At 37.7% G+C, this 24,634-nt stretch overlaps 1 protein-coding gene across 10 annotated transcripts in view; it reads left to right on the forward strand.

Moving 5' to 3' along the window:
- The window catches only part of Csnk1a1 (casein kinase 1 alpha 1), a 47,753-nt gene extending 33,856 nt beyond the window's left edge, over nucleotides 1-13,897 (forward strand). For 2 of the 10 annotated variants that reach the window (XR_015438838.1, XR_015438841.1), the window contains 6 exons: nucleotides 161-239; nucleotides 1,125-1,199; nucleotides 2,883-2,989; nucleotides 3,779-3,927; nucleotides 9,719-9,827; nucleotides 11,400-13,897. Coding sequence is in view for 5 of the 10 variants with exons in the window: in XM_004854392.4 (XP_004854449.1) it covers nucleotides 161-239; nucleotides 1,125-1,199; nucleotides 2,883-2,989; nucleotides 3,779-3,927; nucleotides 11,400-11,407 (418 nt within the window). In the remaining 5 variants the exon portion in view is untranslated. Of the gene's footprint in view, nucleotides 1-160; nucleotides 240-1,124; nucleotides 1,200-2,882; nucleotides 2,990-3,778; nucleotides 3,928-7,702; nucleotides 8,164-8,875; nucleotides 9,915-11,399 lie in introns of those variants that run through there. The other 8 variants (XM_004854394.4, XM_087180605.1, XM_004854392.4 and 5 more) reach the window with 6 other exon arrangements.
- The last annotated feature ends 10,737 nt before the right edge of the window (nucleotides 13,898-24,634 follow it).

The following is a 24,634-nucleotide window of genomic DNA, read 5'->3' on the forward strand; positions in this document are numbered from 1 at the left end:
CTGTCATGAACTTTATGTTGTGAACTAGGTACTTTCTTGCATAAGACACCAAATAATTCTGTCTTTGTTAGGAAAAATTTTTTCTGTGTTTAATATTTGGCTTTTTTTCATGTGTTACCCATTATAGCTCCAGTTTATAAAATTATATTTTCTTTTCTAGTCGTCGAGATGACATGGAATCATTAGGTTATGTTTTGATGTATTTTAATAGAACCAGCCTGCCATGGCAAGGACTCAAGGTAATCAGATCCAAATTACTGGGATTTTGTTTTTAAGAAAAAAATTAAGCTGGATCTGGTGACGCACACCAGTAGTCTCAGCACTCATGCGGCCAATGGAAGGATCACTTGGGCCCAGGAGTTTGAGGCCAGCACAAGCAATTTAACAAGGCCCCATCTTAAAAAAAGTAATATTGGGGAAATGTCTTTTATGTTCCTTCCAGATCTATAGTTTTTCCTGAGATGGAATTGACTTTATTTTTGTCTTTTACTTGGAGAGAAAAATGTAATCATTTTAGTAATAACTTACTAACTTAACTTAAGAATAATTTCCCTGTTTTTGGTACCGGGTATTGAACTTGGGTCCTTGCGCTTGCGAGGCAGGCGTCAGAACCACTGAGCTAAATCCCCGGCCCAAGAATAATTTCTTTGAGATAGTAAGATGGTACCCATTGGTAATCGCTAGCTGTACTACATGTAAAGGCTCTCATTTTGATGTGTAACCATGTTGTTGAAAAGGTATAGAGTAAAACTTGTTCATCTAGTAGTGCTGCTTATTTGTACAAATATTCAAATACTTTGTTCTATGATGTCATAGAATTTAATGGCTATCTTTATCCTTTATTGGTCCATTAAAGGTTAAAGATACCTATATTAAGTGTCTGAAATAGTTACAGTGCTTCTTGTGGATAATTTTATACAACATGAATTTAATCCCACCTACTACTACTTAAGTCTCGGGACTTAAACCTTATCTAGTATATGTTTGTACCTTATCTATTATATATTTATAGTATATATTTATCTAGTATAAACCTTATCTAGTATATATTTGTGCATTTGGTGTATTAAGATTTTTCTCAGTAGTAGTGAGTATATCTTGTTCTTGATTCTTATTTTCTATAGGCTGCAACAAAAAAACAAAAATATGAAAAGATTAGTGAAAAGAAGATGTCCACTCCTGTTGAAGTTTTATGTAAGGTAAATATGTATGATGGTTATTATTTTAAAATACAAGAACAAAAAGAAACATTTTACTTACCAGACTTAAATAGTACTTAAATATTAGCAGTTTGCTATTTTAAGTTTTCATTTTGGTTATTCTAAATATCTTTGGCGATGGCTTAAACATATGAATCATCTCAAATAAGTGTTTTATGTCTCTGATTGGTTAGTGCATTAATCTGTAAAAAGAGTGGAGGAAAATTAACAAGGCAGATAAACTTTCCAAATAGAGCCTTTTTGGCTCAGTGGTTCTGTCACCTGCCTCGCAAGCGCAAGGTCCCGAGTTCGATCCCCGTTACCAAAAAAAAAACAAAAAACAAATATAGAGCCTTTTTGATGTATGAGAAAAATTAAGAAATAGTCTCCTTTCAGCATAAACTGATTGGAAGGAGAGGTACATGAAGGAATAGAGAAATGAGCAGACACATCAGAGCTATCCAAAAATAGCAGTTTTCTAACAATAGAAAAATCTAGGCAATAATATGAATCAGGCTTGTTTCTCTGAAGTCTCAGACTTTATAAAAAGACAAGTTAGGGCCCGGGGATTTAGCTCAGTGGTTCTACCACCTGCCTTGCAAGCACAAGGTCTGGAGTTGATCCCTGGTACCAAAAAAGATAAGTTAGAGTGGAGAAGTATTTGTGTCCTGATGAATAACTATGATCTCTTCCATAGAAATAAGGCCATATGATCTTCTTTGAGACAGTAATTGCATACTTGAAAATAAAATTAAAATGTGTAATATATCCATTGCTTTGGTTTTAGGTCTTCACTCAACAAAGAAATAGCATGAGTACTTTGTAACCATTAAATCCAATTATGTAAATGTGATTAGTATAAAATGTTGCAGGTGTAACCATTCTGTCCTTTTTGGACTCCTATGAGAAATTTCTCAAATCATGAGTTTGTGGGAAGAGATTGCCTCCTTAACTCCCACCCTCCACATTTGCATATACTAAGAGGGAGGAGATAATTGGGTTTTGGGTGTGTTTTAATATTTTTCATTGCTGCATTGCTGATGGCATAATCCTCTTGGTGACAGATAAGAAGAGCCTTAAAAGTCTTCAAAGGCTGGTGGTGGTGGCGGCACACGCCTATATTCCCAGTACTTAAGAGAGGCCAAGGCAGGAGGATTGCTGAGTTTGAGGCCAGCCTAAACTACAGAGTGAGATCCTGTCTCAAAAATCAAACGAGCAAAAATCTTTTGAGTTTTTTTATAGACATCAATAAGATAGCAAATAAACAAGTGGAATATCTGAATTGTTTGGGAACATAGTTCTGTATAGGAAAAAGATGCATATTTCCTCTGTAAATATAAAAAAATGTATATAATAAAGTGGGTAGGGCCAGGGATTTAGCTCAGTGGTGCCGCTGCCTGCCTTGCAAGCTCAAGGTCCCGAGTTCGATCCCTGACACCAAAATAAAAAGAGAAAAGAAACATAGTTTACTGGTACTTATTTGAAAGTCTTTATAATAGTGAGTAAAACGATGAAGCTTGGTTGAAATTCATAAAAAACCCAGGCCATAATTTTATCATACCTCTCTGTAAAGTAATGAAACATCCCATTCAGAAACATTTTTTTGCTTATATTTAATAATTTATTTTCCTATTTTAAATTAACAGTTTGTATTTTGCTCTTTTTTAACTCTTAAACCTTTAGGGATTTCCTGCAGAATTTGCCATGTACTTAAACTATTGTCGTGGGCTGCGCTTTGAGGAAGCCCCAGATTACATGTACCTGAGGCAGCTATTTCGCATCCTTTTCAGGTCAGTTTTTAAGATATTTTTTAAGACTATACATGTCAGTGTGAGAAATAGATTAACTCTATTTAACTTACCTATTCTGATAATTACCAAACTATAGTAAAAGAGGTTTAACAATATGAGTAAAAGAGACAGTTGAATCATTGTAGTCTTAATTTTTCCAAAGTAATTGCAACTCAGCATTACTTATAAGTGGCTGTCAGTGCCCCCTTGGAACTCTCTAGCTTTAGTATAGAACCCGATGGAGTACAAAATTAAAAAGCAATGAAAATAGCAGATAATCATGGAATCTTTGGAATGAGGAGGCAGTCCCAAATTGGAGTTCCTTTAGCATACATGTAGCTCAAGCTCTTAGTTGGAGGAAAGTAGAAATTGAGGTAATTCTTTAATTCCAAGAAAGTCTTCCTAGGGCATCAATACACACATCTCCCTCAAACTTGGTTCCATCCCTGCTCTTTTGGCTTATAGGTAATTTACCTTCCATTGCAAATATCCTCCTGAATAACAGCTTGGCTCAGAATTATAGTTCTTCATTCTGCCTTTTCATTTCCACTCATCTGCCTCTTTTGAAGAAATAAAGGAACCTTCTGTTTGAAAGAGAAGTTTTATCTGTATCTAATGTAGCAGACCAAGAGTGATGACACCAGAGTGACTTTCCCTCAATCATGTCATTTAAAAAGCAGAAGTTATTTCACTGAAGAGTTAAAATATTTGTAGGGGGAGAGATCTTAGAGTTTGCCAAGTGGTACCTCAGTTTGGGGGGGAAAAACAATGTAATTTTATATTTTCCAGGACCTTGAATCACCAATATGACTACACATTTGATTGGACAATGTTAAAGCAGAAAGCAGCACAGCAGGCAGCCTCTTCCAGTGGGCAGGGTCAGCAGGCCCAAACCCCCACAGGCAAGCAAACTGACAAAACCAAGAGTAACATGAAAGGTTAGTAGCCAAGAACCAAGTGACGTTACAGGGAAAAAATTGAATACAAAATTGGATAATTCATTCATTTGTAACAGTGTTAGATCAAGGAGGTGGTTTTAAAATACACAAAAATTTGACTCTGTGTTTTAAAAAAAAAACGTCCTTGGAAAATTTGACTACTAACTTTAAACCCAAATGTCTTTGTTCATATATATATATATGTATATGTATTTGTATATACATATATGTGTGTATATTATTATATCATTTCTCTTGGGATTTTTGGTCATTTTTAACAGCTGCATCTTTTTTACTCATTCATTAACCCCTTTCCAAAATAAACATTTGGTGTCGGGAATATGGTATTATATCAATCAATCCAAAATCCTAGACCTAACACTTGTTGATTTTTAATAATGAATCTGATTCGCCATGGTATTTTGACTTTCTTTCAGACTAACAGTGTTAAGAATTTTTTTGCATGTTAATACTTTAGTATTTAAAGGAGGAAATTGTGAACATGTTCTAATTTCAAGAGGTGAGTTTGGCATTGCCCCTAAAGTGTCCTCTCGGTTGAAGAGTATCTCATGTACTCCCAAATGCTCAAGTAACTGCAAAGCTCATAGATCTTTCCTAATCACAAAAATAAATTTCTCTTATTTGCTGGTCAAGTGTAAAAGTTCTTAATTTTAAAGTGCTTTCTTTGTTTCTGGCTTTATTTTTTTAAATGTTGGAAATATCAGGCTGTAGGTGTTCATTGTAGAGTTGAAGTGTGCAGTTAGCCCTCGAGGATTGAAGATAACTGGGGCAAATGCCATTGTGCTGCTCATCTATTTCCTTTCTGTCTTTTTGCGGTACTCTATGCTTCTGTGGAGTACAACTGTTAGGGCACAGCTCAATTTCTTAACCGCTGTCGCCATTCAGTTCAACTCCTGTTTTCATGTTTTTTATTTTCTTTTCCCCTTTCTGGGGCAAGTGGAGGGCAAGTAAGGATTGATTTTATTTTGTTTGTTTCTAATTATCTAATTTCTGAATGACTTCTCTGGTCTGAACTTAATCTTCATAGAGGCTACTTTTCAAGAAGTATAATTGAAAAAAAAATAGTATAATTGATGTTATCCTCATTCCAGCAGCTCCATCTATTAGAAATGAAGTTTGAGGTGTTTCCCTTCTGTGTTTCTATATTTAGGAAGAGTTCAAAACTGAAGTTGTAATGTAGCAGGGATCCTTTGATGAATAAATTTAAGCTCCAGGTAGCAAACTAATACTTTGCTCAGCCTCTTTACCTTAGTTGGGATTTGTTGGCCTCTTAATGAGTTTTAATTGTATAACTGATTGTAGGGCCCATGAAATCCATAATGAGGTTGGTACTCTCACTGAGAAATGGTTCTACTATTTAGTTAAGACCTAATATAATCTCTAAGCCAAGGACTTCCTGTACTTGGCATGTATAAGATATTTGCTTTTTCTCACAAAATGAAGCTAATTTTGCCTGAAGCTAGCTGGGATAATAGGATCATCATGAGTTGCAATCTCTAGAACTAAAATTAGATTGAAATCTCATCTGGCCTAGAACATTTTACTTCAGACATTCACCAGCCTTCAGAAAGAATTACTTTATTTTGAGCTAGTTCCATTGTTCACTATATATCTTAATAAATAAGCAGAATTTTTGTCCTGCTTATCCGGGTTTTTTGTTTTTTGTTTTTTTTTTTTTTGAGACAGAGTCTTGCTGTATAGTTCAGGCTGGCCTCAATTTGGACCAATCCTTTGGCCTCAGAGTTCCAAATACTGGGATTATAGTTATGCAACACCATGCCTGGCCTTATCCAGGTTTTAAAAAGATGAGAAATTAGATCTACCAAGTTAGTGTGTTTCATCTTAAAAAGAAAAAATTGTAATTAAGTTTAATACTTATTTTGTATTGTTGCTATTTTTCATAAAAGTAACTTAAAATCTTACATTTAACAGCATCACCAGACAGTGGTCATACAAATTATTAAATGAACTCATAAAATTTTGAAATGTCTCAATAAATAATCACATATTGACTACTTTCAGAGATGAATTTCTAAGGCTAGGTATGTAGCCTTGTAGTCCCAGCTACCTGGGCATCTGAGGCAGGGTGATCACATGAGCCCAGAAATTCAAGGCCAGCCTGGGCAGTGTAGAGAGACCAGGTTTCAGGAAGAGGTAGGAGAGAATTTCTAGGTGATAGATATATTTTGACCCCAAGCAAAATATTGCTTGTTATTAAAATATGCCGCTCCACAGAATATAAGTACCAGAATTATTTTTCACTCTTGAACTTCTTGAAAGCATCTGTATTATTTCTTGTGTATGGAGTATAGTGCCTAGTCAAGTCTTATAAAAATCCCTTTGTATATAGAGCCATGAAAATATAGCAGGCTGAGGGGACATCCAGTAAATATGAGGCTAGTCTAACTTTCAAACTTTACCTCCAGCACAATATAAAAGTTTTTTTTTATTTCAATCTGTAATTAGTAGAGGTGTGTAAAAGTAGTCTCTTAGGGCCCACTAGAGTAGGCTTTTTTATTTAAGGAAGAATTCAGGCATCTCTGTGATTCTTTAATTCAGGAAATCTTTTCAGTGATGAAAACACAATATTAGATTTCCCTAGTTAAAAAATTTAGTTGCCTCCTTAATAATTGCTTTTATTTTTAAATAATAATTGCTTTTTTTAAGATTTGCATTTTAGTGAATTCAGTATCATAAATGGATTTTTATAAGTAGATCTGTATTGTAGGAATATTTGTTCTTGGGGAAATTCTCCAGATAACTGTTATGGTTATTTTTGAAATATCTATGTCTAATGTTTCCTTCATGGAAAATTATAGTAAGTTGCATTTTTTTTTTTTTCTTTTTGAGACAGGGTCTCACCATGTAGTTCAGGCTGGCCTTGAACTCACTGTGTAGCCCAGGCTGGCCTCAAACTTCAGCAATCCTCCTGCCTCATCTTCATGAGTGCTAGGATTGCAGGCAAGCACCACTGCACCTGGATTAGCAGTTTATTCTAAAATGTCCAAAAGACTCTAAAGTTCAGCTTACTTAGGTAATATGGGCTGGTTACATAATAGGCAGATTGCTGCCCTGATTACTTTTCTTTATTCTTTTTCAAATACTACATTCCAAAGTCCATCAAAAGACCAAGGAAACAAGGCTTTTCTCCTAATGCTCATTATTATCTGTCCTAGTTTTTCAGTGCTGATGTGCCAGATTATAATTTCATGTTTTTAGTTACATTCAAGAGAAAAATAAATTCACACCCAACACACTAACAAAGACATTTTAACTATGTGAAATTCCTTTTCTTCAGCATATGTGATGATCAGAAAAACACTTTTTAATACATTGAAACAGTAGTAAACAAGGGAAATAGTTTCAGGACATTTAAAAACTAGTTAATGTCAAGCACAGTGGCATGCATATCTGTAATCTCAGCTTTTTGGGAGGCTGAGACTGTAGAATGCAAGTATTGCAATACCTCCTCTCAAGAAAGAAAATACTATCATCATCATCATCCAGTTAAGTTCACCAAAATTACAGAAATAATGAAATCAAAGATTAATCCTTATATAATCCTATTCTCTACTCTCATCATCTTAACTCTTTTGCTTGCCATACCAACTATAGGTATTAAACATAGTTTTATCATAATAATGTAAGTGGATGTCAGAATTGTTTGCATTCAGAGAAGATTAGAAGTATTTTCCCATCACATTAACCTACCATGTCCATGGTCTTCCTTAAATTACTTTCTAATATGTACTAGGTTTTACCTGCTAATTATGTGTGGCTGAACTTTTTCTGACTTCACCATACTGCCAGGAACATGGCTGATCACTTAGCAACGTAACCCAAATCACAGGGGAAGACATTGAAATAACTGAAGATGATCTGCTCTGAATTCACTCATTCCAAAGAAGCACTAGTCAACTTCATCTCCTCACTGAAATCTTGAGTTTTTGTCAGTTTCTTTCACTGTGAACAGTAAAGCTGGAGAGAAAAGAATTAAGTAACCCAACAGGAAAATGAAGATGAGTATGCAAGAACTGATTTGTGATGACCTAGAGCCCATGTCTCCAAGGCTTGCTGGGCCCATCAAATTTTCAACATGTCAGATTACCTGGATGACAACTTTCAGGAGACCTAGAAGAATAAAAGTGTTGCAGTGATTCAGTGGTGTATAATGCAGAACATCTACTAGTTGAAGAAGGATTCAGTTGTAACAGGTATTTTAATATTCAGTGACTTCAGAAATTTATTGGAGAATTTGTAGTAGGGAAGACAAAAGAATCCAGATCATTAGTTTGTTGATGCAGATTGGCATACAAACCTGCTATACTTAAATTGTCAATTGTCTTTTTTTGGTACACATAGAAAATTTTCCCAGTAGTTTATGTTTCTACTGGAAAGAGTTATTGTAGTTTTTTGTTTTTAAACTATATATATGGCCAATCTTAATTCAAAATATCTGAGCTTAATTTCTGTGCAACCAAAAGGCCACGAAAGCATATAGTCAAAGTTAATAGAAATGAGATTTTATAGTGACAACCCATCACACATTTATAAGACTGCTATAACCTGCCAGGTGTGGTGACACACACCTATAATCCTAGCACTTGGGAGGCTGAGGCAGGAGGATCCTCGAGAGTTTGAGGCCAGCCTGGACTACAAGACTTACTACTACATAAATATCCCATTAAACTAATTTTTGGTTCTATTTTATAAAAATCAGTTATATTTGAAGTGAATTCACAAATAAAATACATTCAATTTTTAGATTTCAGATTGAGGGACAGAATATTCATTCTTGTATAAAAATAATAAAAAGTTTCATTCCCATTTGAAGATTTAAAAAGAAGCTTAAATGCAGCCATTAACTCACGAATCATCACGTTAGTCCTCCAACTCTGTTTTAACTTTCTTTTCCTTTCTATTTTAGGAACAAGGGGATTCATCCTTCATTTTTAAGATGTTATAGTGAAGAAGTATTCTTGAATTTTTGAGAGCCAGGAGATGTCATTCGGATTGCAAGATAAAAATGAAAGACTAAAGCACAGAAATGTTTATTAGTACTTGAAGATTGAATGTTGAATACCTGCTGAATCTTCCTTTTAAGATTTTACTTACTTCAGTAACACTTCGAACAAATCCTTGGAGAAAACCATGGATCCTGGGTGGAGTGTCCCTCCACTGGCTCGTTTGAAGAGTTAAATCTGGATTTGACTGCTGTTCTCATACCAGAATATTGTTAGGCCAGCCTTTAGCCAGTCTTCTTAAACAGTTGTAATCACTAATTGACCTAGCAATTCTGAACAGATAAAGTTCTTAACTAGAGCTTTCCCATTATTAAAAACCAGAGAGTTTCCTAAGATTTTTGGCTGATAATATAAGATTTCCTTTTTAGTTTGTTGGTGGTCAGTTTTCTACTTGAAAATCATTTGGAAAAATTCAACATGACAAATTATTCACTACAATGTGATTACATAAGCAAACTATTATTAAAAAAACCCACCAGTTTTAATAGTTGTGGAAATGTTTCAAGAATAATTTCAAGGGGGCCCGGGATGTAGCTCAGCACTGCGCCTGCCTGACAAGTGCACTCCTGAGTTCAATTCTTGGTACCAGGAAAAAAAAACAAATGGGAATCACAAGAATAATTGCAAGGCTTGAAACCAAATCTTAATACTATAAGGGCCATTTCTATTTGAGTAGACCATAGTTTCTTAACTTGCATACCTTAATTTAGTTAATTTACTTGAGGCTTGGTTTTGTTTGTTTTTAGTTTATTTCCGGACCAGGCATAGTGGTACAAGTCTGTAATGCCAGCAGAAGCTGAGGGAAGAAGATCAAGTTTGAGGCAGCTTAAGCTACATAGCAAGACCCTGTCATATGTGAATAAGAGATTACTTTGTTCATCCAGTTTAATAATGTGTATCAAGTATATAATGTTCCCTGTGGTAAAATATATTCTCAAGGTTTCATTGTCTTTTTTTTCACATTTGCTTCCTGTGAACTTAATATTCAGACAACAATGTCTTTTATGTACCTACTGTTTTGTTAGGCACTGTGAAAAGACAAAAAAGTAAGGCCCTCATATCTTTGTCCATAAGGCTTACTTAATGCAGTGTGTTTATCAAATAAATGAGGATGGTAGTTTCTGCCCTTAAAATGAAAAAGTTAACAAGAGAATATTTACCAAGAAATGATGTATAAATGTTTGATACTATTTTCAAAAACACCTAAATCATACTTGGAATAAAAAGTAAATGACGGGGATATTTTATGTATCCCATGAAGCCCAAAGGAGATTGTCTAACAAATATTTGAAAAAAGGAGCAGTTTGTTGTTTTGGGAAATGTGATTTGTTTAAAAAGTTGGAAAGGTTAGAGCTGCTAACATAGGCCATCTGTAAGAGTTTGGAAGACGCACTGGGCACTGGGGAGGCTGAGGCAGGAGGATCACCATGGGTTTGAGGATAGCCTGGGCTACATAGTCCAAGGCCAGGCTGAACTACATAGTGAGACCGTGTCTCAAAAAAAAAAAAGTTTGGAAGAAGGGATCAAAGGAGCATTAATCTCTCAAAGAGTGTCTGTGAGAGGAGAAAGTGCTTATAATAGGATTTTTCAGGTTAAGAGGCATTATTTCCTCTTTGCCAGTAGCCAGAGGTAAAACCTGTAACTATTATGACCTGCGACCTTCTTGTATTCAGACCTGCCTTTATGAAGAAGTCCTAGGGTCTACTAGTAGGGGAAGAGGGAAGTATGTACAGAGTGAAAGGACTAGAGAAGTAAATAAAACCCAAAAAGTATCACTTGTTTACATTTTTTCAAATCAGTGACAAAATTTTTTTTTTTTAATGTCAGCAAGTAAAAGTAAATAAATTTTAAAGCTCTATGTAAGGTTTCTGTTTTTAAAATAACATTTTTTCATAGCTGGGCATGGTTTCACATGCCTGCAATCCCTGTACTTGGATGTTGAGGCCAGTTGGAAACCCTGTTTCAAATTTACAAAGAGCCAGTGTTATAGCTCAGAGGCTTTGGGCTCAAATCTCTAACATTGAAGAAAAACAAGAAAAAAAGTTTATGCTCATAATATGATTGAAACTATACGCTCATTGTAAAAGCAGTCTATCTGTTGTTGCTTGAATGAATTTTTGAAAACAATAGGTATTAAGTAAACTGAACATACTCATTTGAATTACTAGTAATTCGTGAGACTTGTATACTGAGCTTTTAATCCACTGTACACCACTCCTTCCTAGGGTCATCCAAATTAGAAAAATACGTTCTACAGATGTTTTTCTGTTTTAGAGTTAAGCCTAGTGATTCTCAAATAGATAAAATGGCATGAGCTGCTATAGAGTAACTATTGTCTCAGTTCTACCTAGTTTTCCTATTTTGGATGTGTTTTTTTTAACTTGGAATTTTAACGTTCTTTTTTTTTATTTTTTATTTTTTTAATAGGTTTCTAAGCATGAATTGAAGAACAGAAGAAGCAGAGCAGATGATCGGAGCAGCATTTGTTTCTCCCCAAATCTAGAAATTTTAGTTCATATGTACACTAGCCAGTGGTTGTGAACAACCATTTACTTGGTGTAAAGAACTTAATTTCAGTATAAACTGGCTCTGGGCAGCATTGCTGATGCTTTGTCTGGAGTTGTAGCCGCTGTAATTGTGAATATTAACTGAGATAGTGAAACATGGTGTCCGGTTTTTTATTGCATTTTTTCAAGTGGAAAAGTTAACTAAATGGTTGACACACACAAATTGGTGGAGAAATTGTGCATATGCCAATTTTTTGTTAAAACCTTTTATTTTGAAATATCCTGCTTTGAGATCTCATTTCAGAAGAACGGCATGAACAGTCTTCAGCCACAGTTGTGATGGTTGTAAATGCTCACAATTGTGCGTTCTTAGGGTTTTCCATCCCTGGGGTTTGCAAGTTGTTCACTTAAAACATTCTTTAAATGGTTGGCTTCTTGTTTGCAAGCCAGCTGATATGGTAGCAACCAAAGATTCCAGTGTTTGAACATATGAAAGACTGCCTGCTTACCTGTGCTAGAAATAACAGCATCTAAAGTGAAGACTTAAGAAAAATTTAGTGACTACTAGATTATCCTTAGGACTCTGCATTAACTCTATAATGTTCTTGGTATTAAAAAAAAAGCATATTTGTCACAAATTTAGTTAACATCTTACAACTGAACATGTATGTATGTTGCTTAGATATGTAATCACTGTAAACATCTATATGATCTGGGATTTTGTTTTTATTTTGAAATGGGAGCTTTTTTGTTTACAGGTTCATTAAAAACTAAAAACTGTTTCTGTAAGGAAATGAGATTTTTTTTAAAACAAAATGCCTTGCTGACTCAATGAAATAAAAATCTCCCCAATTTTTTGATAGACTACTTCAAGCCATTTGTTACATGATATTCTTTTGCAAGTTGTTTAAGATTTAGTGTTGAAAATTCTTTTTTTTAATTTAAAGGTTTTCTTTGGCTCTAAAGGAAAAAATGTTTTTTTATGACTTGCCAGGCACAGTACCTAGTGCTGCCTCTGCCAGAACTTGACATTGTAATTCTTGCTGCCACTGACTAAACAGCTGGACTGATTTTGAATAAGAATGAAAGCGTTAAAGGGTTTGAATACAAAATGCTTTTCTTTAAAATACTCATGAAATGGCTTTAAGCCCTTGACTCGTCCTTGGAGAGTGTCTCACTGTGAAGTTCAAGTGATTCTTCACCCTCTCTAGCCCCACCCGCTTCTGTAGGTCACCTGTCTGTGTGTGTGTGTGCGCGCGCGCACGCTGCTTGATCTCATTTGTGCACTCTTTCTCTGATGAAAGAAGAAAGCTTATCAACAGTAATTCTTTAAGTAGTGTAATTTATTCATTTATAGCATGTCGGGATAAATTAAAAGAACAATAGTCTGAAAATGCTACCAAGAGCTTATTGTGTAAATGTAGGTATTTTACTTGTAAAGTAACCTTGAAACTGTAAGTCGACATGTTTGGTCAGATTGTATTGGGTTTAATTTTGGGGTTTTTTTTTAAGGTTTGTTTTTTGTTTTTTTTAATTTCAAAAGTACTTTAGCAATAATTCCATAATTGCCACATTCTGCCATTAATGGATGTATTGGTACCATAATATGGAAGAAATCTTAGCCTGAACTTTGGGGTAGGCAGCTTATTTTTTTTTTCTAACCACTCTTGTCAATTAAGGTGTTTCTGGGGTTTTGTTTTGTTTTCTTGACTAATAAACCCTTTGATACTTTTAGCCAGAAATCAGTCTCATAAAGCTATTTTTGAGTATAGTTTGTGTAAAATAAAACTGTTTAGCTTTGGTAATAATAACTTTTCCAAGCTGAACTCCCTCTAGCAAGATATTTTTCAGTGCTTTTATTTACTATGCACTTAGACTATGCACTTTTTCTGAAATATTTTTGTAACACTTTTTTGTATTTTTGCCATTTGAAAAGGTTGTGGTGTAGTTGGTCTGTACTTAAGTTGCAGATTTAAACCTGCTGTTAGCTTTGTAAATCAAAATATAGGTGTTTTTGTCCTGTTATATTGTTAATTTCATCTGCAGCTGGAGCTGGAATCCCATTGATCTTCTAGCTACCATTCATTTTCTGCACAATTCACAAAAGAAGATTGAGAAATTCAGTGAATGCTGTTACTAATCCTGTCGGGAGATGAATCTCATTTCACCAAAATTAAATTATGTTTTTCCACAAAAATGATGACACAAGTTGAAGACACATCACTCTGAAATTGGAAGACCTCACCACTTAAGGCTCCACGGTGGCTTTCTCAGCTGAACTCTAGGTTACTACTCTTTACTTTGTTCACCCATTGGGGGGTGCAGTTTTTTTAAATGTTGGGAGATGAGCCTTCTAACTACTGTTGAATGTCTCTGTTTTGGGAAGGTATAAGAAGAAAATAAAAAAATATATATGAAGGGAGAGACTGGTTATCTCCTCCCATATGGTTGTGCTTATACACTTATGGCCTACAAATAGATATTTGGAGGTTTGCTTTTACTATGATTCCCACCAACAAATGTTTTTATTAAGAGATTTTCCCACATCTACTAGTCCTCGAAATACTATCAGTATTAAATGTTTAAAGTAGAACATACTGTAATAATTATAAGCTTAATTCCATTATAAATAATCAAATAAGGATTTTAGAACTCAAGCCAGCTAGTTTTCCCTAAAGGTTGCAGAGAAAATAATAGTTTCAAGCCTGGTGTGATGATACACACTTGTAATCTAGCAACTGAGGCAGAAAGATCACAAGTTTGAAGCCAGCCTAGGCAAAATAGCAAGATCCTGAGGGTATGGCTCAGTGGTACACCTGACTAGTATGTACAAAGCCCTGAGTTGATCCCCAGAACTGGGTGAGAAAAAGTTTCTTGTAGTTCTTGAGTAGAATGAGCCACAGAATTCTAAGAACTGATTTCAACATTTATAACTGGCCCTTTTCCAGTGAGTCCAGGACAGTTTGGCAGTAGCAATATTTTGCATTTATTTGCCAATTTTTAAAACTGATAATCATGTGACCAAGATGTGAAAGGATCTACATAAAGTAGTAAAGAACAAATTTATCCCAGCTGTGCTGGTGGGGGTGGGGGTGGGGAGGGCTGGGAATGTAACCTAGCACCAAAGAAGCTACAGCTGAGTTATGTTCCCAACCCATTCTGTCTCCTTTACCATGAATGAGCCTGGGATAGCCTGTGTGGTGCACACTAGTAATCCCAGCACTCAGGAGGCTGAGGTAGGAGGATGGCCTGGAACAGGCCAGCCTGGGTTACAGAGTGAGTTTAAGGCCAGCCTGAGCTACATAGCAAGACCTTGTCTCAAAGGGCCTGGAAAGTTCATGATAGTTATTTTGGGCGGGGGGGTCCTATTTTTGTTTCGATAGACTTTTGAAACAGCCAAAGATGGCAATAAAACAAGTGTAAACTGACCAAAAGAGGCTGCACATCCTGTGTTTAATCAAGTACAGTGATTGATGTTCTGAAATGACTTACTAGACCAGTTTAAAAGTAGTCATGGAAGTGTGCAACAGTGACAGAAGTTTTGCAATAACTCGCTGACCAAGTAACAGTGGGAACTGTGGCTCCCGGAAGAGTATCTGATCTCAGGGCTCAGGGAGAGAGAGACAGGATGAACCTCGAACATCCTATTGTGCCAGAAATGAGATCTCCAAATATAGTGGGTTCCTGTCAAAAGAGCACAGGATTGCATGAGGGTTCAGACGGGCCAAATCTATGTGTCCATTACATTACCAGAGTCATGATCCTAACTTGGTAGCTCGTTGAATAAGCATCCATAATTGTGAGAAAGCTCTTGAAGACCCAACTAGTAAAAGGAATGGTACAATGAAAAGTAACTAGTTTTCAGAATCCTTATATATCATTTTGATCCTCAAAACAGTCATGAGATAGTTACTGTTACTTCTAGAAAAATGAAAGTGCAATTGTCAGAGGTGGGACATCTTGGTGTGATTTGTAAAGTGAGGGCCTAAACCTGACTCCCTCTAGCTTTCATATAGTTAAATGGTAATACTGTCACCTTTTTAAACCATTGGTAATGCAATCTATGTCAGGCACTATTTTAAGTGCTTTACATAAATTAGGCTAATCCTTGGCTTTCTGTAAGGTAGGATCTGTCTTGTCTTCCATATGAGTGTGTAAGGCAAGGTAGAGCAGTTAGTTTACTCTCGTTTAGGTGATGGGATCAAGGGAGTGGGTGTGTTGGCTGGGATGGAGATTGAACCCGGGCATACTCTACCACTGAGCATACTCTACCCCTGACCCTAAGATTTTATTGCATTTGATTTTATTAGATGTTATTAAATAGTAAAAATCAAAATTGAGCACTAGGGATAGAACAGTGGTAGACTGTTGAGCATGTGCAAGGCCCTGGGTTCAATCTGCACAAAAATTAGGCTGTAAGTGGGGCTTGCTTAATTGAAGTCTAAAAACTGGAGAGTAAGAAAGTTGTGACTATATTGACATACACGGGACCCAATTAAACAGCCCATCTGTGATAAGCATATGAGTATTTTCTGTATCCTAAACTTCTGGGCATCTTACACAGCAAGGCCCGTCAGTCACCTACCTCTCTGTACTCACATCCAGAAAGCATCTGAAGTAGACATAAGTAGGTTTGAGGTGACTTAGTTGTCCTTTGGAGTGTTTGATGTACATTGGATTAGAAAATTTAACTTTATTGTCTAGTCATGAATTACTTTATTTACTAAATGGAAACAGCCATATGCAAAAAGCTATGTGGTAAGGTTTGGGGATATTAACAGTTCAAATAATCTGAGGCAAAATTGTGAGGGTCATTAGCGAAAGTTGGAATGGCTTTAGAAGGCCAAGAAGCTGTGACACTGCATGTATAAGTAATTGTGTGTGTCCTGCGAGGTTTCACTGGTGAGTTGATTCTCTGGCAAAGGTTTACTGTTCCTTAGGAATCTTTACCCTTTGCACACACACTAAAATAAAACAATTTCCATCACAACAGATCTGGGATCCAGGAGAGCAGTGTCAGGCTTTTTACTAATTACTGACATGTTTGATCATTTCATGGCTGGTTAATAGAATCCGCTTTGAAAACCAAATACTAGAGCCTGTTTTCAGGTTTTTTTGCGGGGGCGGGCGGTACCGGGGATCGAACTTGGGACCTTGCTCTTGCAAGGCAGGCGCCAGAACCACTGAGCTAAATCCCTGGCCCCTTTCTTCAGTCTTTTGCAGATCAGTTGAAAGAAATTCAAGTTCCCCAACCAAGACTACAATCCAAGCCAAGTAGTAGTTTTCACATTTTTTATTTGCCTAGTGGCATTAAGCAAGAGCAACTTATATATTGCATTCATCAGGCAACCTTTACTGGTTACCACCATACCTCCATTGTGTATGATGATAGTGAAAAGAAAATTGTAAGCCAGTTGCTACTTAACAGTCTTCATAAAATGTTGACATTTGTTTAAGTCAGCTTAAAACTATTGACTGAAGTTAGTATTGGACAGATAGAAGTTACGTTCATTATCCATGTCTGACGATCAGAAATGGAATACATAAGAATTGCACTCTGCTAAATAAAACCATATTTGATCAAGTTATTTTTGCTCAAAACATTTCTGTGCACCCAGATTTATGTAGATTATTCTAATATACCAGTGTGTTCACTGAAAGAATTTTTCTCTATAGTATTTTTTGAGGGGTGAGGGATAGTGCTAGGGATCAAACCCCAGGCTTCATTCCTGCCAGCCAAGCACCCTACAACTGGAATGACATTCCCAACTCTTTGAAATACAGCACTGTTTTTTGTGGAGCAAAATGTCTTGGATACAAAAGTGTAGCCTTTTCTCAACATTACCATATTAAGTCTGCAAAGCTACTGACACAGAGAAGGAAAATAGAATAACTGTTGGAAACAATTTCAATGGATTTCAGGCCTCCAGCCATTAGTTCTTTATGCCAGTGGACAGTGGCACAAATCTTGGTGATAAAGTGCTGTGTTAGATATTTAGAAGAAAGGGAGGCGGTAGGTACTTTTAGAAACTGCTCATAACAGTTGCTAAGTAAATATTTTTATTAATTGCAAAACTGATTTTGCACTGTGCTAACATAATTTCATTGAGTGTAATGTTTTAGTTGATTTAGATTTAGACAGTAAAGCAAATTAGCTTCTAGTTCTGTGTGTACAACCAGGAAAAATGAAAGTAAATCAGGCAATTTTTTAGTGTCACTGACCACTCTTGTTTCCTGCAAAATGATGAAGAATGTGTAAGCTATTGTTTCTTAAATTTTACATGATTGCAGGATGATTTTATTTTATTTTGCTGTGTTGCTTAGGCTGCCCTCCCGATTCCTGGAATCAAGTGATCTTCCTTCTTCATGCTCCCAAGTAGCTTGTACCACAGGTATGCACCACCACACCTGGCTTATTTTTTTTAGCCTATGTGCAAAAGTGCAAATTCTACACAGTAATAAGGATTAATTATACTCATTAGCATTTACTGATTCTCAGTGCATTAAGGAGGATTTACTGAGTTTCAGCGCAAGGGACTGTTTTGCCCCCTGGGAATTCAGAGGTGATATTTTATATGGGGCTATATGCAATATGGAGTGTTAAAATGCGTGTAGTACTAGTGGAGCAGAAGGCAGAAGATCATTTCTCAATAGCATCTAGAAGAATGAGAGAGATTTCACCGGGTAAGAAATACTTTGTCCTCACCTTGAGGAAACTATAATCTTGGAGGAATGGTAGCAAAACACCCACTTGAATAATTTTAACCAGCAGAGCACCATTTCATTGGCAGAGATCCAGTGAGAGTACAGGAGGTAAGTGCTGGAGGTTCATGTGTGCTGAGTGCCCTGAGTCATAGCAAATTCTTAGCAAAAATTGAAATGTGGAAATACACAGGATGAGAAGGAAAGTCTCAACCAGCAGTGTTCCCTATCCAGTAGCAGTTTTACTGGCTAAAATCCTTGCATTGCTGTCAAGAAGATGAGAGAACAAAAATAGATACTAGAGTGACTTTAAATGTTACAGGCAGAGGAAGGTGATAAGAGGTGAAAAAATGCAAGCAGCAAACATGAACCCAACATTGAGGAAGGGGGTGGGGGGTGGGTATAGTTTTCAGAGCATGAAGCAGTCCCAAAGGTAGGAAATAGATGGGGCCATTTCCTGGTCACTGATGGAAAGCCAGGAAACAAATTACTCTCTGCTTACAAGTCTGACCCTCTGAAAAGTCCCATGTGTCCTGCTGACAGTAACCAATAACAGCCTTAAGAACTGGTGATGGTGACTCACTGGGTTCCAGGAGATGTTGAAGAGAGATTTTAAGGCGGATAATCAGTCCTTATGGCATAACTATATTTTAATGTCTTTTTAAATGACGTGTATCTTCGGTTTCCACCCTTAGAGGAAAATTGTGCTGTATTTATAACTGGACATCAAGAAGGAAAATACTGTACATTCATTTTACTCTGAATGCCAGAGCCTTTTTATAAAGTCATATTTAGATGTTCATTGTCACTCAGGTGAATGTTGACCCTAATAGGGGAAATACTGCTGGTTGTAAAATCTACAGCTAACCTACCCTGAGCCCTTGTCTCCATATATTATATATGAAGTTGTAACAAGCTGAGAGGGATTTAAAAAAACAAACACAGATGAGATGGCCTACACCTGTAATCCCAACACACTGGGATGCCAAGACAGGAAAATAGCAAGTTTGAGCCCAACCAGGGAAATTTAGCAACTTAGTGATACCCTGTCTCAAAAACGGTTGGCTATGTAGGTCAGTGTAAAGACCCTGGGTTCAGTCCCCAGTGCTGCTAAATAAGTAAATAAAATCTGCAACTGTATACTTAGTAAGATGATCATTTGAGGTTAATTGTGGTGGGAAGTTTGAAAAACCCTACAGTCACAGAGCTTTTCTCCTAATCTCAGCTACTTCACCAGTATATCACTGGTTTCAAAATACAAATTCACCAGATTTCTGTTTTCCTACTTTGTAGCTACCAGGATATTAGTTAAATGATTGACTATAGAATCCCTTTTGCAACTTTGAAAAAATGCTAATTTAGGGGAGAAATCAGATTTTTACATTTTAACGGGACTTCATACATGAATTCGTGAACCCCCACATTCCAGAAGACAAGTACTCCTGGGTCAGAAGACAAGTGCTCCAAGTCAGAGATGTGGATTTGGGAGTTGTCATATTAAGGGTGATAGCTGAACCTCTAGAGCCAGGTGACTCCTTACATGCCGAGAATTTTGATCTGAAAGTGAAGGGTGTTGAACACAACTCTGGGGTTAAAGAATGATGAATTACCAAAGAAAGAGAAGTAGTCATAAAGGGAGACATCCAGCAAGTTAGCACCATATGGAGAGGTCAAAGGGCCAGCTGCATTGTTTATTAGCCAAGGCGCTTAAAGCTAATTACTGCAAGGGACAAAGTCTTACATAACTACAAAATGTATTTCCCTTTAATTTGAAACAAGGACTGCACTATCTGGAGCTCAATCCTCCCAGGTTGATGCAGCAGGGAAAAGTAATGAAGTACATTCGAGGCGGCAAATCGTGTTAGCTAGGGAATGATAGATACTAATTTTGCATAGAACATTGGCCAGAGATAGCCCCTATTTGTAAAAGAAACTTAAAAATGTAGGGAAGAGGATAGTTATTTGGTTAGTTCTAACATCACACTGTTTGCATATACTACCGTAGAGAAAGTCAGATGTGTCAGAGAAGCAGTGAAGATTTTTCAGGAAGGCAGAGCCTGGGCCCTGTAAACTCAGATGGGTCTCACATTGGCTTCTTGCCTCTCTTTCAGGGCTTGTCACATAGGAAAACAAGCCGTACAGTCTCCCTGTTGCTAGGAAATATATAAACACAGCAAGAAATTATCTGCCAATCTGCTGAGGGTTTAGTGTTGCAACTTTCCCATAAATGACCAACAGCTGTTGAGCCTTTGGGGGCTAAATCTCTGCTAGTGCATAGGAATAAGAAAGGAGAGTGTCTCTGCTAGGATGAGAGTTGAGGGGTGGGAGACAGAAGCTGTAACCCCTTTTTCCCTTGTATTTAGAATCTCGCATAAGAAGGTGACCAGTAAAACCATTGTTGAATATTAATGTGGATCAAAATAGTATTAGCTTTCTCTGAGTGGTATTACGTTGTTGGATTTGTGGTCAGTTAAAACTGCATTATTAGGGACGGGGATTTAGCTTAGTGGTTCCACTGCCTGCCTCGAAAGTGCAAGGACCCGAGTTAAATCCCCGATACAAAAAAACCCCTGCATTATTTTACACAAGATGTGTGGTCAAGTCACATCTGTCTTAGACTCATACAAAAATAAGAGAAAGAGAAGGAGAAAGGAAGAAAACATTCTTATATGCTGATTTTAGGTTCAAAAGTGGCCTTACAACCTGGCATGGGACAGCCCTGCAATTCCAGTCTGTGCCTCCAAATAAGAAGGCTGAGGATGTAGTTCCACACTCCCTGGGTTCAGTGCCCAGTCCATACATGCATACATGTATTCGTACACATACACACATGCATGCATGCATATACACATACATGGATACATACATAAATGTGACTTAGCATTATGCCAAAAGGGGTAAGCACAGGCCCTCATATTCAGTTTCTTGAAAATGGAAATGTAATTTGCCTAACTATAAAAGGAATTTTATCAATATTTGATCAGGGCTTTTATCTTTTTGTTTGTTTGTGGTTTTTGCAATACTGGAGATTGAACTCCACCACTGAGATGCATTCCTAGCCCTTTTTATTTTATTTTGAGACATAATCTCCCTAAATTGCTCAGGCTGGCCTCAAACCTGAGATCCTCCTGCCTCAGCCTCTCAAGTAGCTGGGATTACACGTAAAACCACACTGGGTGGCTTTTTTTTGTTCTGTTTTGTTTTTTTGGTACCAGGGATTGAACTCACGACCTTGTGCTTGTGAGGCAGACATGGTGCCACTAAGCTAAATCCCCAGCCCGGCTTTGTTTTTTGTTTTGTTTTGTTTTCATGATGCTTTTTTTTTTTTTTTTTTGGTACTGGGGATCAAACTCAGGTCCTTGCGCTTGTGCAGCAGGTTGGGAAACCACTGAGCTAAATCCCCAGACCCCAGCTTTGTTTTTAATGCATGTTTTCAGATGGTCAGTTTTGCAGGCTTAAATTTGAAAACTTTAATTCTTTGTTCTTTTTCAATCCATGCTGACTCTTCAAGCAGATTTTAAAACAGAAATGCTTTCTTATACTTACTTACAGTTCAAGGACTTGCCATGTCATCTGCTTCCCAAAAGACAGTAGAAACATGCTATGGCTTGAAAAGGCATGCCTCTGCTTCATAGTTGGCTCTAGAGCCCATGCTGAAGGTGGCTTGTTACTTTGGTTACACTGTGTGCTTTCCTGCTTTGCCATATGGACTTTAACTTTTTAGGCTTTTGTGCAACTTGAGGACCAAAATTCATGCATTGCAATGGCCAGCTAAATATTTACAGACTCATAGTGACTGTAAATAACCCAGTATCTCGCCTCTCTAAATCTGCTCTCCCTCCTGTAATTCTCTCTTGATGCATGTCCATTCCTCACTGTAAGTAGCTGTGTGTATGTGTGTGTAAGTAATTGAGGATTGAGCCCTAGATCTTTGCGCTGAACTACATCCCCAACCCTGTTTTTTTGAAACAGGGTCTCACTAGCTTACTAAATTGCCCAGACTGGTCTTGAACTCTTGATCTTCCTGCCTCAACCTCCCAAAGTTCTGGGATTACAGACGTGTACCTGGCTTGAAGTAACCTCTTACCTAGGCTCCATTCTCCATGGCTAATTCTTGAATGTGCCCTTCTCCTTTGCCATTTCAGGGTAATGACCAAACTCTATGATCTGTCCCTTGCTTACCAGCATGACTACTTCATCTCTTGGCTTCTTTCCCAGCCCTAGTTTCACACCCTGCACTCAAGTACAATCTCAGCTCCCAGGGCTCAGAGTTTGCTAGAAATGTTTCCTATTTCTCCTGCAATCTGCCTGCTTATTCAAAACCCAATTTAAATAGCTCATGCCCACCTGGAAAGCTGATCACACCCTTCCCTGCCCTCACTATAGCACTTTTCTAACGGACTTGGCAGATGTATTTCTGCAATTACGTAGACACATTTCTCCCTCACCAGACTGAGAGTTCCTCAAGGACCAGAATGCACCTCCCCCTACACCCGCAGTGCACACAGCAGGTCCATGCTTAGTAAGGATTTCTTTAGTGATGGACCCATAGACAATACCAGCTCAGCCATACAAATAGCTTTGGGATAAGGTGAATTCTGGGTAGAAAGGAGCATATAATCTATAGGATATAGGGTCTCAGAATAGGCATATGTTTCACCCAACATCAAATTCACTCCTCTCCAAGAGAGGTGTAGGTCATGAGGGCTAGAGAACACAAGGTTGTGGTGTTGAAGAATAGCAGAGTCTTAAACTGTTGTTGCTAGAAGGGACATTCAAAATCACCAAACTGCCAGCCATGGTGGTTGGTGTATGCCTGTATTTCCAGTTGCTCAGCCGGTTGAGGAATGATGATCACAAATTCAAAGCCAGCCTGGGCAACCTGGAAAGACCCTGTCTTCAAATGAAAAAAATAAAAGGGCCGGGAATATAGCTCAGTCATACAGCTCCCCCAGGTTCAATCCCCAGCACATACGTGCACGTGTGCGCACACACACACATACACACCCATTTAGGAGCAATTATTCCTAGTTATTATTTATTTAATTAGCATTACTGGGGGTTGAACCCAGGGCCTTCACAATGAGCTACATCACCAGCCATTTTTTTTTTCTTGGTACCAGGTATCAAATTCAGGTCCTTGCCGCTTGCGCAGCAGGCAGTAAAACCACTGAGCTAAATCCCCGGCATTTTTTTTTTTTTTTGGTACCGGGGATAGAACTCAGGACCTTGCACTTGTGAGGCAGGTGCCAGAACCACTGAGCTAAATGCCCGGCCCGAAATAATCTTTTGCTGTCTTTTTTTTGGGGGGGGGGGGTACCGGGGATCGAACTCGGGTCCTTGTGCTTGCACAGCAGGCAGCAAAACCACTGAGCTAAATCCCCGGCCCCCATTTTTTATTTTGAGACAGGGCCTTGCTAAGTTGGCCAGGGTGGAACATGTGATCTTTCTCCCATAGCAGCCTCTCAGAGTGCCAGAATCACAGAGGTGCACCACCATCCCTGATCTGATTGTGCTTTTTAAATGTGCATTTTTTTAAAAATGTGACCCAACAATCTGCAGTAGAGAAATCAGCCCAGAAAGGAAGAACTGACTACACTTGGGGCACAAAGCAATTTAGTGGCACAGTGCTTCCTTCACCCCTCAGCCTGTTCTTTCATACTGCACCATGGTTCTCACGTTCATTGAGCAAGGTAAAGTGTTGGAAAGGAGGTCAGAGTCTCCTGAGCAAAGTGGAGCATGAATGGGCATCTTGTTGGTTACTGTGGCTGGTTTCCACTTCTGTCTTCAAACTCTTGTTCACATGCCCTCCCAAGAGAAATGTGAAACTCCTGTGTCCCTTTGCACATTTTTAAGCAGACTTTTAATTTTTTATCATAACTTTAAGTGATTGCAAAGGATTTTTGGAGGGTTAGAGGGCTTCTGCAGGTGTTGCACTTTTCAGAGCACTGTTAGAATATGATACTGGAATTTCCATCTTCACTGGTATCTCAAATGAGGGGTGGAAAAAGGCACCCACAGGGTGGCCTCCTTTCACATGTGGCTGTCTTGGGCTGGTGGCACTTACTGTCCATACCCTTCAGAGCACCTCTCATTATCATCCTTTGGAAACATATGGACAGATTTTGGTCTGAAATGTTATGTAATTCTTTTTCTCCTTGAACTGTTTTTCTCCACTTTCCCCATGGAAACATACATGCCATTCTTGTTTGTTTGTTTTGACACAGGGTCTCAATTTGTAGTTCAGGATGGCCTTGAACTCACTCTATAGCCCAGGGTGGCCTCAAATTTTCAGTGATCCTCCTGCCTCAGCCTCCCAGAGTGCTGGGGTTACAGGCATCTGCCATACCCGGGATGCAGTTCATTTTTCTGCCTTATTTGTGCGTGTGTGTGTGTGTGTGTGTGTGTGTGTGTATGTGTGTGTACTGGGGATTGAACCCAGGGTCTTGACAT

Source organism: Heterocephalus glaber, unplaced genomic scaffold (genome assembly GCF_053883595.1).
Source record: "Heterocephalus glaber isolate CG9 unplaced genomic scaffold, H.glaber_assembly_v1.0 deba00001463, whole genome shotgun sequence".
NCBI classification, from domain to species: Eukaryota; Metazoa; Chordata; class Mammalia; order Rodentia; family Bathyergidae; genus Heterocephalus; species Heterocephalus glaber.